We start from the raw sequence: 11314 nt of genomic DNA, 5'->3' as shown, positions 1-11314 counted from the left end.
GGAACTAACCCTATTGTGTTTTGATCCGTGAAATTTCAGTTAATATCTGCTTTAATGGGGATACCTTATTAGTAGGTCCATAATATTCTGCATTGTGACCGGTTCCGGCAAACCACGGTGAAGGATTAGTTCCCGAATGAACAGCTTGTGGAAATTCAGATAGATGCTCTAAGTCAGTTTGCATGTTAGTGTGCCTATAAATCAATGGGGGAAACTGGAAGTGGATACCATCGATCATTTGGGTCTGTTTCACTGGCTGATAGCAAAGTGCTTCCGTACCGAATAGCGATCAACCCATATTTTGCGGAAGTTAATGACAAGATGAAACATGTAGTGACCTATACACCACAATTTTGGCTTGCCGATGAGAATGTAAACGGTACTAGTTCCCAATTTCCTGGCCATGGCATCCAATGTCTTTAATCCTCTGCTGATATAGACAAGCACGCACTGTACTGTGTAATCGAGCAGTCAATGGAATAAGGGGACGATTGCATTGTTCACCAATAGAGGAAACCCATGCGATGCACGCTTATCACGTTCTGGGAGACGAGCGTACTTACAGAACCACTCGGCCTGGAATTGTCGATGGAACTTCTGTGGAATTCTACANCTAATGCTCATCCGCATTTGGGCGCACAAACTGGGCCGATTCTGCTAATGAAATGGGCGGTGCGGGCTGGCAACTGTTCCAAAACGAACGACATGACTCAACTTATCTAACTCTTCTGAATGGTTTCATCGGATGGTAACGGTTTTAAAGCAGGAAAACAGTCTTTGCATTTGCAATGACCTGAAGACTCGTCGTTGAAAAACCGGTCATCAAGCTAATTGTAGAACCCTCTGAGGAACGCCACTTTTCATGACCGGGTCTACATTTGCTACTTACGGTCTGTCCCAATACGACATCAAACCGACATGGAATAGTCTGTACTCGATTTCCAGTTAAACAAGGAAACCTACATGTTTAATGCCACCAAGGGAAAAGTTTTGGGCGGCGTACTATCTGCGGGAAACACTTACACCATTATCAGTCCCCCAGTTTTCATCGAACCTCCAAAGGGAGAACACTTTCTCGGTGCGTATTCCTATAAACTACCCTTAAAAGGCGTCGGAGCTTTTACGGAAGGAAAGCGATCATTTTATTTGGAAAAAGTGATACAAAACAGCTTTTCCAAAGGTTTTTCCATCGGCCCTCGTAAAGATTATAAAAAGTGTCAAGCGCTTTTTTGGAGATTCTTCAACCATTGATGAGGGAGTTATGTTATCTCAGATACAGTATGGGCCACCCACGAAAACATTCCTTGAGCATCACGAAGCTGACACCAACCGAAATTCGTCACTCCATCATAGAAAGTATGTTTGTAGTCTGTGTGTAGCACACCAAAAGTTGCATCCTTTTCCACTCGATATTCGTTCTTCTGCATCATACTACGCTTACTACGTTGTCTAGTCAAATAACTTAATGTATCCCTATCTGACTTACAATTGGAATATCATCCAAGTGTTGCAAACCAGATTGCAGATGAAACTTCACGCTTTCCTCTGGATGAGCTGGATGCTGCGAAAGACTTCTAGTGAGAGCTGGGATTCCATGATTGTATTCAGGTGGGTTATCTTTATCCAAGAAGGGTGATTTACGGGAGGCAAACCATGCAGGTACTGACCTACACCAGGTGTGCCATTTCGTGCGGAATAGCTGACCGGAACCTGGTCATAGGCCCTAACCCTATTGTGTTTTGATACGTGAAATTTCAGTTAATATCTGCTTTAATGGGGATACATTATTAGTAGGTCCATAATATTCTGCATTGTGATCGGTTCCGGTGCTGAGGAACGATAAAACACAGTGAAGGATTTATCCCCGAGGGAACAGCTTGTCGAAATTCAGATAGAAGCTCTAAACCAGTTTGCATTATAGTGTGCCCATCAATCGATGAGAGAAACTGGAAGTGGATACCATCGATCATTTGGGTCTGTTTCACTGGCTGATAGCAAAGTGCTTCTATACCGAATAGCCATCAACCCATATTTTGCGGAAGTTAATGGCAAGATGAAACATGTAATCATTTGGGTTTCACTGGCTGATAGCAAAGTGCTTCTATACCGAATAGCCATCAACCCATATTTTGCGGAAGTTAATGGCAAGATGAAACAAACAATGACCCATACACCACAATTTTGCCTTGCCAATAAGAATTTAAACGGTACTAGTTCCCAATTGCCTGGCCACGGCACCCAATGTCTTTAATATTCTGCTGATATAGACAAGCACGCACTGTACTGTGTAATCGAGCAGTCAATGGAATAAGGGAACGATTGAATTGTTCACCAAGAGAGGGAACCCAGGCGATGCATGCTTATCACGTTCTGGGAGACGAGCGTACGCACAGAACCACTCGGCCTGGAACTGTCGATGGAACTTCTGTGGAATTCTACAACACTGTTTCTCTCTGATTCATTCCGTCAAAAGGTAAAAATTGCGTGATGCCCACAGTTCAAAGTAAATTTGTCGGTCGCATGCGTGGGGCATTCAATACTCATGCTCAAAGGTTATGGTGAAAACAAGTTAAAGACATCCAGCTATACGGCGCTTTGAGGATTCAACTCTAGGGTAGTCGAACAGTTTTCAACTTCTGATTGTCTGCCCCCATCCAAGGACCTACAAATTACACGACAGAATGAAGGTCAACCCAACTGCCTACATACGTGCCTGAGGCAAGACCGTATATTGGGTGGGTTGGTCCACCCACAGCATGCGCCTAAACAGAGTCAGTGATAGGCCATTAGAAATAACCGTGAAGGATATTCAACCTCAGGCTTTGTTCGGCTCCGATTCACTCCCTAATTCCCCTCTGTCCCAATTCACAATAAGCCCATAGCTTCTACCAACGCAGGTTGTTAACCTTGACACCTGCGTACTCTTCAGCGCATGGTTTGTTTGACGTGGTTCGCCCACGCGCGTACGGCCGCGGACCACATTGCCTCATATATTCCCCACACTTTGTATGCCTCCAGACCAGTTAGAGGTCCTTCTCTAATTCGGTTGCGTCTACTTTGTTTCTGTGCAACACAGTCGGCGATTGGCTGAACATGTGCGGTGCACATGGATTCAACAGGTGACAAGTCAAACTCACAGCCGGAGTGCTTTTGGAGACCGATTCGCACTTACTGAGGAGTCGAGCGCCTGAACTGAACAAAAGTTGAGTTCAGTTGAGTAGTTTGAGCAATAGCGCACGAAAAACACTTTATCATGTCCGATGCACTGCAAAGAATTGACCGGAACAAAAAAATCGATTAGCGATATTCTGATTAATATTTTGTGTAGTGTCAAGAAAATAAGGAGTTTACCGCGAACTCTGAACAGCGATGCAGCGTGGTAGTTGCTTAGGCCTGCAAGTTTCCCTGAAATAAGACATGCCTCGCGATTTGTGTTTGGGGATCACGCTTGCTCCGGCGAATGTTCAGAACTTCCTTTCCCAACATCCACAAACCTCTTAACCGATTAGAATGCACAAAAACAACAGATGCAAGTAATCAGAAGGAGAATGAGTGGGTGAGAATGGTAATCATGACGAAATACCTGATCTGGACGGTCTATGGGGCCTGGTTTGCAATCGACACGGTAGAGGGAAAGCAGAAGGTTTGTACGACAGCCGAAGCTACAGTGGAGGATCTCATATGGTTCGGGATTCGATTTCTGCTTCAGAAAAAGACAGACCATCACGTAGTTATGCCAGGAAAAATGACGATCGATTTCTACGCCTATACTCGTCAACAAATTATTATTCCCGTCCCGCATATCTGGTTATCAGCTCTTCCTGGACAGGAAGTTGAGAATGAACCTATTCAGGAGCATGCATATCGTTGAAAAAGACTTCTCGATATCGTGGATGGATGCAAGAAAGAAAGGTAATGTATGGTGGAGGATGGATAAATGGCATCTTCTGTTAACGACCACATATATATATGTCGGCATTCACTTCCAGCTTGAACTGGTTTTTATAGCACTTCGCACCCTCACTGATTACGGAACCCGTGAGTAGTGGTGCTGAAAATTTAATGTCTCAAGAAATACATGTGGCCTTAATGGCGTTTTTTGGAAACTTCCCCAAGGAATAACAAACAAAGGAAGGTGACGAAAATTTGATTCAGATCAAAATGAAGTAAACAAAAATTTAGATTTTCCTACTGAATCCAGCAAAGTGGTGATTGAAATCCATGAGACAAATCACTGGGTGGGACAGAGGGGCCGTCATAAGAAAGGTCTTGTTTCTTGGAAAAGAAAGTTAACTTTTAAGTTTAACTTTTAACTTTTTAAGTTAAAGGAAAGAAATACACTCATCCAGATTGAGGCGTGGCACTTCAGCATATCTCCATCTAAGGGCCCAATACCGTTTAGCATTCTCGAGTTATGGCGAAACCCACTTAATTGGGAATACAATGGCTTACAGGGAACCCATTTCTATAGGAATGCCCACATCCAACCACATCTGGATTGTGTTCAACTGTCCTGTATAGCACATCATATTGTTTCAGAATGACACGAAGTAACAAACGCTTGCCTTACAAAAGTTCACGCAACTGCAACCCACAGGTGTTCCATAGCGATCCGTATGGCCTCCTCTCGTAAACTAAAAGGGTCATTCTTCTACCTCGTTGAATGGTCGACCTTCGAAATTTTACAACTTACAGTCATTGAATAAAAACGCTTTCTTTATATACGAATCAAAAGCTACGTTTAGGGAGAAATTGCGTTTTTCAGAAGTGTTAGTCGTTCTTGCGAGCGGTCAGCAGCTAGAGCGGTTGGACACGAATTTAGTCTGGATTTACCGAGGGAACTACTCACAAGGTTGCTGAAAACTGTTCGACAGCTCACGACCGGTTTCGTCCTTCTTGGTGATATCTCGAATATCGTGCTAACTGAAACATGAGGCGGCCTGTGTGCAGCACATTCAGTTGAAGAATATCATCAACGAGAGGTTCAGTTTAATCTCTCGTCAAAACCAAATTGATTCGCAAATGAGTGTATTTCTCGAAAACTCTTTGCCATGTTTCGAAGGGTTCGAGTTGGGTGTTCGGCCGAAGTGGAATGTAATACTGTCTCGCATAGCCACATTGATCCTTTGTGTATGCAACTCATCGTTTGTCCCACGTAGAAGCCACGCTGCTGCACCTTAAAACTCAGCATCTTGTTTGAAGAGAAACTCGCTCTTTCATTACCCAATCAACACTGTGCCATGACGGAACAAACACCTTTCTTGGGAGGGTCGGGGTTCCAATTACCAACAAAAGTTTTACCAAAAATTGGAGGCAACGGATAACTAGTTTCCTTTTGTGGTATTAACTGATATGCTTAGCATTAAATACAGTAAACAGCGTTCGCCTTTTACTGGTTCCGTACTACTGAGGAATTCACCAACGTTCAACATCTTTTTCGTGTCTTACAGCAGTATATTACACAACGCCCTATAAATGTTCCCGCGCTGTTGCAACGTTTCACACACCCGTTGCTCTCAGTCTGCATCCACTGACACTGGCGTCGCTCGCCATAGCAGCTAGACCAAGGTTTACATTGATTCTGTCTGTTCGGCCAAATGTAGGCAACACCGTCGCCTTGCCTACGCGGCGACACTGGAGCATATTGACGACACAATGGAAGAAAGATCGGTCGGTCGGTCGGTCGGTCGCCGCGCGCGCGCATGCATATGCATCACACCCACACGGACGACCGCCTACCATTGTCAGAACAACTGGTTCAGTTTATCACGTTGGCATGGTTACCTCCGCTCCAGCTTCTCGCCGATGAGCCATGCACGGACGTGCGTCCGTCCGTGTTTGCTTTTCAAGCAGCAGGCAGTAACGCCCAGTCGTCAGCCTGCGCCACGTCGCCGTCTGAACACCGTGCATGCCGGGCTGTCCGTGTCCATCACCACACCATCTGTCCATGGCCTGTCCGCATGCACTCCTCGATCATCAAATGCTGGGACGTCGCACGCATCCGCATGGCGCTCTACCGACGAAACGGATGATCGATAAGGTGAGCGGCGATCGACACTTCCGGCAGTCGAACTAATAATCCAAGTCGCATGGCCAGCTGCGCGCATACACATACGAACGCACGCGCATGGACATCGGATGTGGCCTTCGGCATACGTCTAGGCTGTCAAGACAGACATCAGTGGAGTGGTTATGGTAACACGCTCGCGCGGAGAATCATGGCGGTAGTGAGTGTGGATGGTGAGTAGACGAGTCAATTGTGTAAACAATGCTCTGCTTCCCCACTAGATCTCAGATTTCAGATAAATGGATCGCGGTTCCATTAACTTGACCTGCGGTTCCGAATTGTGAATCCCATTAGCGTCATCCTGTTTGGGTGGGATAAACTGAAGTTAATGTTGTGAGATTCACTCGATCTTAGTTCGAAATCAGGATTTTTTGTAAGAAGCAGGCGTAAGTATTCGGAAAATAGGAGTGGGTATGCATTCACTGTTGCGCCCGCTCATCTTATCTTTGCTCACTAATTCATCACTAATCACAGGCGATTCTCACCTCATGGCGAATCACCAAAAAAGTCTGGAATCTGCAAGAAGATTGAATGTTCTGCTGTTCGTACAAGATTGATTTACTCTTCAGTAGAAATTGATACCACTCATTCCTCAGAAGCGAAAACAAACTACTTGAAGTGACATTCATTGATTCATCGCGTCAAGCACTGTTGACGAACCATCCGTACCATAATCTTGAACTGCCATCCGCAATGGTGTGGGTTCTAATCCTGCGTACTGTTTATTAGACACTTCCGCCGGATGACCCCTAATAGGGATGAGATAGCCATTCAGTGATTCTCGGCTTTTCATCTAAAATGATCTGGTCTACCACAGAGCTCCGGGAAATTATTCGCCAGATGGTGCGAATTCAACTGATGTACGTAGAGTCCTTCATCTTTAACCCTTTATGAACACTGTTCAACTTCACTATTTGGTCTATTCAGCTATTTCCTGTCACGCAGAGGCGAAGCAAAACGCAGTATTCTCCCACCCAAAGTTGGCTTAATTCGCCTCATACTTAGACTTTTCAATTAGGTGAGGTTGAGGAGTGAAGAATTTATTGATTTTCGCGGTCGATCGAGAACTTGACGCAAGTGCTTGTTACACAATCTGGCAACTGACGTCACCCAACAGTGCATCCCACGGGACAACGTCGTCTACCAAACGAACGAAAGAATTTCGTCGGTTTAAAAACACATCCAGCTATCGATTTGAGCCCCAGTCATGCAGCTCAGAACTTAGTGCCACTGACACAAGTGTTTTGGACGGATACGTCAATTTTCTGCACAGAGCCTTGGACCTACACCCTTTTACTGTGGCGCGGCCTGCATAGTTAGGTCACAGTCGCGCAGCAAGAAAAAAGAACATTCACTCAGTACGTGTCGTTTTCCACACTCTGGGCATGATCACTGAAGCGCTGATTCTCATGAAGGCGGTCGAAAACCGGCAGGTTATATCGCTTGGTTTCACAACATCGGGTGTGCGTGACAGAATAGCCATACATAGAGAAGCGCCGAAAAAACCTGCGTGAGTCGATATGTCTTTTCTGACTCTTGACTTTGCGCTACAAGCCCGTGCATCCCCAGGCTTTGCATCGTTCTTCAGAAGCTGGAAGGTATAATGGTATAGTGGGGCTCGGAAATGATGAGACCCGTATTCCTGCATTGAAAACTATTGTACTATTCAGTGAGCAATTCGGTAGTGGTATTAGAAATCAGGTTAATGCGTCATGATAGCTGAGCGACCTGGCCCGCTTTCTAATTTCGGGAGAGAGTATCACTCTCCAAGCCAAATTTTGTGTCTGGTTTGCTTGCCGGTGTGCATTCCGATGCTCAACGGAGCACAAAGTGGCATACAGCGATGAATGCACTATGCGACCTTGAAAGTATATTTAGACGACCTTGAAAATCTCCACACTGTATTCAGTACCGATGTAATCGAATTGGTCGTGCGCTGTTTGTGACATTCGTATGGGCCATGAATAAGATGCCACCCTGAACACAGTCAAGTCTCAAACCAAAAAAGTCCACATTCGAACAACCGGTCGGTTCACCAGATTGATTCAAGTCCTAGGAACAACCAGACACTGAGACTTGAAGTTTCACAAGGAACAGGCTCCAGCCTGACAGTGCGTTGTTCATAACACCGGAATAAAGCTCAAAACCTTTATAAACCAGATCATTCAACCGTTCCAGAGTGATCTAGTAAACAAGAGACTTAGCTTGACTTGGTTGATTGGTTCTCCTTCCGTCTTAAGATTTTTCCGAAGAGGATGTGGATTATTCTAGTGCGTTCAACAAACTCAGACACACACAGCTTTGGTCAAAAATGAGACGTTTCTCAGTTTTTGCGTATCCAGTCTACACACCTGCGTATGCGTTATTTACTTTCTTGAAACTTTCATATATTCTGTTGGGTAGTGACGTATGTTTTGACACCCAGTGCAGCATGAAGTCATCATCACCATCATCATCATCATCATCATCGACAGCATGACATCAGTGTTCAACACAAATGCTTCACTGCCGTACAACCATGATTTATTTGGAAGCCTTATTGTAGAGAAAAGAATAGAGGTGGACGGGAAAGGGACTTAGTGTTGGCTTACTACAATCATTACGAGGTTCCTACACCTCTAAACACTCATTCAGACAATCTGGATAGAAACTGACAATAAGAACGCCACTGACATCGGTTGGCAGTCATATCTTGCACCGTTTCCAATCAGGCGCAGTGAGAATCACGCAGTCCCCATCCTGGAAGGCGAGTGGCAACGACAGCACCCAAACGTTTCCTGATTTATTTCATACCCCTGTGCCAGGTCAAGAATTGGCCACCTCTCTGCTTCCACCACTCTGAGTTGATCATGGAAGACAGCACTCTCTTCGGCAACCGATGGTTCGGAATACGCGACACATGTCCAAACCAACGCAGCTTCCGGTGCTGAACACATTCTTTAATGGAAGTACTCGTTGCACAATCGAAGGCTCGCTCTCTGCCTACCTCGTCATGGATTCGCCGACATCAACCCACACCCACTGATACGACGATTATCGAACATCTGAAGACGTCTCAGTTCCGCTACCCGAACAGGCCATGCAACAAAACAGCCCGCACTACAGCTTGATGCACACGTCCCTTGAGATTCAGGGACGCCATAGGTGTCTCAAATTAACATACGCCACCCGAGCCTTGCAGATTCGTACATTGACCTCATCCGTCACTCTACGTTTGGAACTAATACAACTTCCAAGATACGTAAAAATACTAATAATAACAAAATAAAAATAATACGCGATCGTCCAGCTGTTGCACCCTTTCAGTGCCTAGCCGCCATACCACCTGAAAGATGCTCAAGAGCTCTGAGATCCTGCCGGGTTGCCCAAGCCTGGACAGGAGCCGTCAAGATGCTGAGTTTACTGCCTTTTGGGCAGTAAGTTCGAGCCTTAAGCACTGAACTATCTAGAGCCTAGTGTCACGTACACGTTACCTACTGAACCGGGATCGAAGATCAAACTATGCCTACGCTCGACTTACTTCACATTCAAACAAGCCTCGCACAAGCAAATGAATACAAATCCAGTAGGCATGGCTCCTTATCTTCGTCACACACTCGGTAGCGTTATGGTGGAGACAACTTTTGCAACTAGAATCGTCAGTAAACTTGCTACACTTATTGAATTCTATTCACAACAGGATGAGCGATATATGCATTTGAAAGTGTAGATCGTTCGCTCAGTTTGCTTTCGGACTGCCTTCTTGGAGACAACGGACCAACTTTTGCTGTGCTTTTGTCTTGCTTTGGACAATAAGGTTTTCAGAGCCCTGCTGTGGGGTAACCATCCAGAATCTTGGTTTGGAAACATACTCAGTCAGTTGCAGACAAGATGAAACCCAGAAAACTGTTCAGATCCCCTGTAGTGCACAAAATGCCAGTGAGTTTGTTCGATCTTTTCCAAGTTTAGCCTTGGCCTTAGTCTAGAAATTAGTAACATAACTGGCTTGGTACACTCCGTAGTCTCCACGACTCCAGATCATGGAACTAACTACGTATGTTAATCGGTCTGCATAGGACAGACCAGTAGACAGCTAAACTTGCTAAACTTACAGGACACAAAACGTTTGAGAGCCTTCCACCTTGCAACTCACCGCAATACCCAAAGCTGGAAATAAACCGTAATACTCATTCAGCTGTGGTGCCTAGCTACCATACCACCCGAAGGAGGCATGCGAGCTGAGATAGTGCCAGGCTGCCCACACCGAGATAGAAGCAGTCGAGATGCAACTGTTCGATTTAAACCACGGACCTTCTGACCTGCTGCTTAACCACTTCGAACCTTCGAATTGGAAAAAAATCGCAACGACTGCTCTGTACACCCGGATGAGGAACCACAAGGCCTTGTTACTTGACCAGGCTCAACCATTTCAAACTGCATGTTACGTAAGAGCTTTGGCAGTCGGAACGATGGTCAGTCCGTATCATTTGTGTGAGCAGGACTCACGAATCGCGTCGGTCCGTAGTGTGACTAGTTGACTAGCTGACCAATCAAAAGCAAATGTTTACGTGTTGAACTCACACTGACAAACGCCAGTCGCGCTTCTTTAGTCTTTTGCGGGTAGAGTTGTTTGCTTCAAACGAAGGTCCCTGAAGGCTGGCGCATCAAATCCTTCCCCTTACTGATGCTTTTTCATCACTAATCGACTCGAATATGGTCAAGCCAAGTGTCGAGGTGGGCAAATTTGTGGTCAAGCCCAGCCTCCTTATAAGGGCTATGCGCGCTTGAAAGCTATGCTATAACCACTTATTTTGATTGTCTGAAATGGGTACTGAAATATGTGCTCGAAAGCCACTCAAGAAGTCTTAATAGCGTTCAGAAAGCGGATAAAAGAGGTCACAGAACCACCAGCCCTCGAGCACTGATACAACCTGTGCTTCACACCACATGGTAATTTTAGTATCCAAATCAACCGTCAGTTCGCTGTGTGTGGACAAACCGAGTGCGAAGAAGATGAAACTAAAAGCGGAATACAGACATTTCAAGAATGACGTACCGGTAGTCTACTGAAATGGTGGACTAGCGCTCACCTTGGTGACGGGTCTTGTAAGAAAGCTTTCAGATGCTGAGTCATGGGTGCCTTGCTGATTCATCATTTTGTAGGTAGTAAATTATTTCACTTGAGGGTTTTCGGTTTGCTGGAAGTTAGCTGTCCTATTCGTTATTCGTTTGGGCCTGGAAGATCCGTAGCGTTTTCAGTGTTTAACT

The 11314-nt window shown here is 45.3% G+C and overlaps 1 protein-coding gene across 1 annotated transcript; it reads left to right on the top strand.

Moving 5' to 3' along the window:
* Positions 1-5805: 5805 nt before the first annotated feature.
* On the top strand, positions 5806-6039 carry T265_10366 (hypothetical protein; the record flags this gene model as incomplete). The annotated part of the gene is made up of 1 exon (XM_009176719.1): positions 5806-6039. The coding sequence occupies one exon, from the start codon at positions 5806-5808 to the stop codon at positions 6037-6039; it is 234 nt and encodes a 77-aa protein (XP_009174983.1).
* Positions 6040-11314: the final 5275 nt, after the last annotated feature.

This window comes from Opisthorchis viverrini (genome assembly GCF_000715545.1).
Source record: "Opisthorchis viverrini unplaced genomic scaffold opera_v5_377, whole genome shotgun sequence".
Classification (NCBI taxonomy): domain Eukaryota; kingdom Metazoa; phylum Platyhelminthes; class Trematoda; order Opisthorchiida; family Opisthorchiidae; genus Opisthorchis; species Opisthorchis viverrini.
The sequence above is the reverse complement of the archived record's forward strand: the minus strand, read 5'-3'. Positions and strand labels throughout refer to the sequence as shown.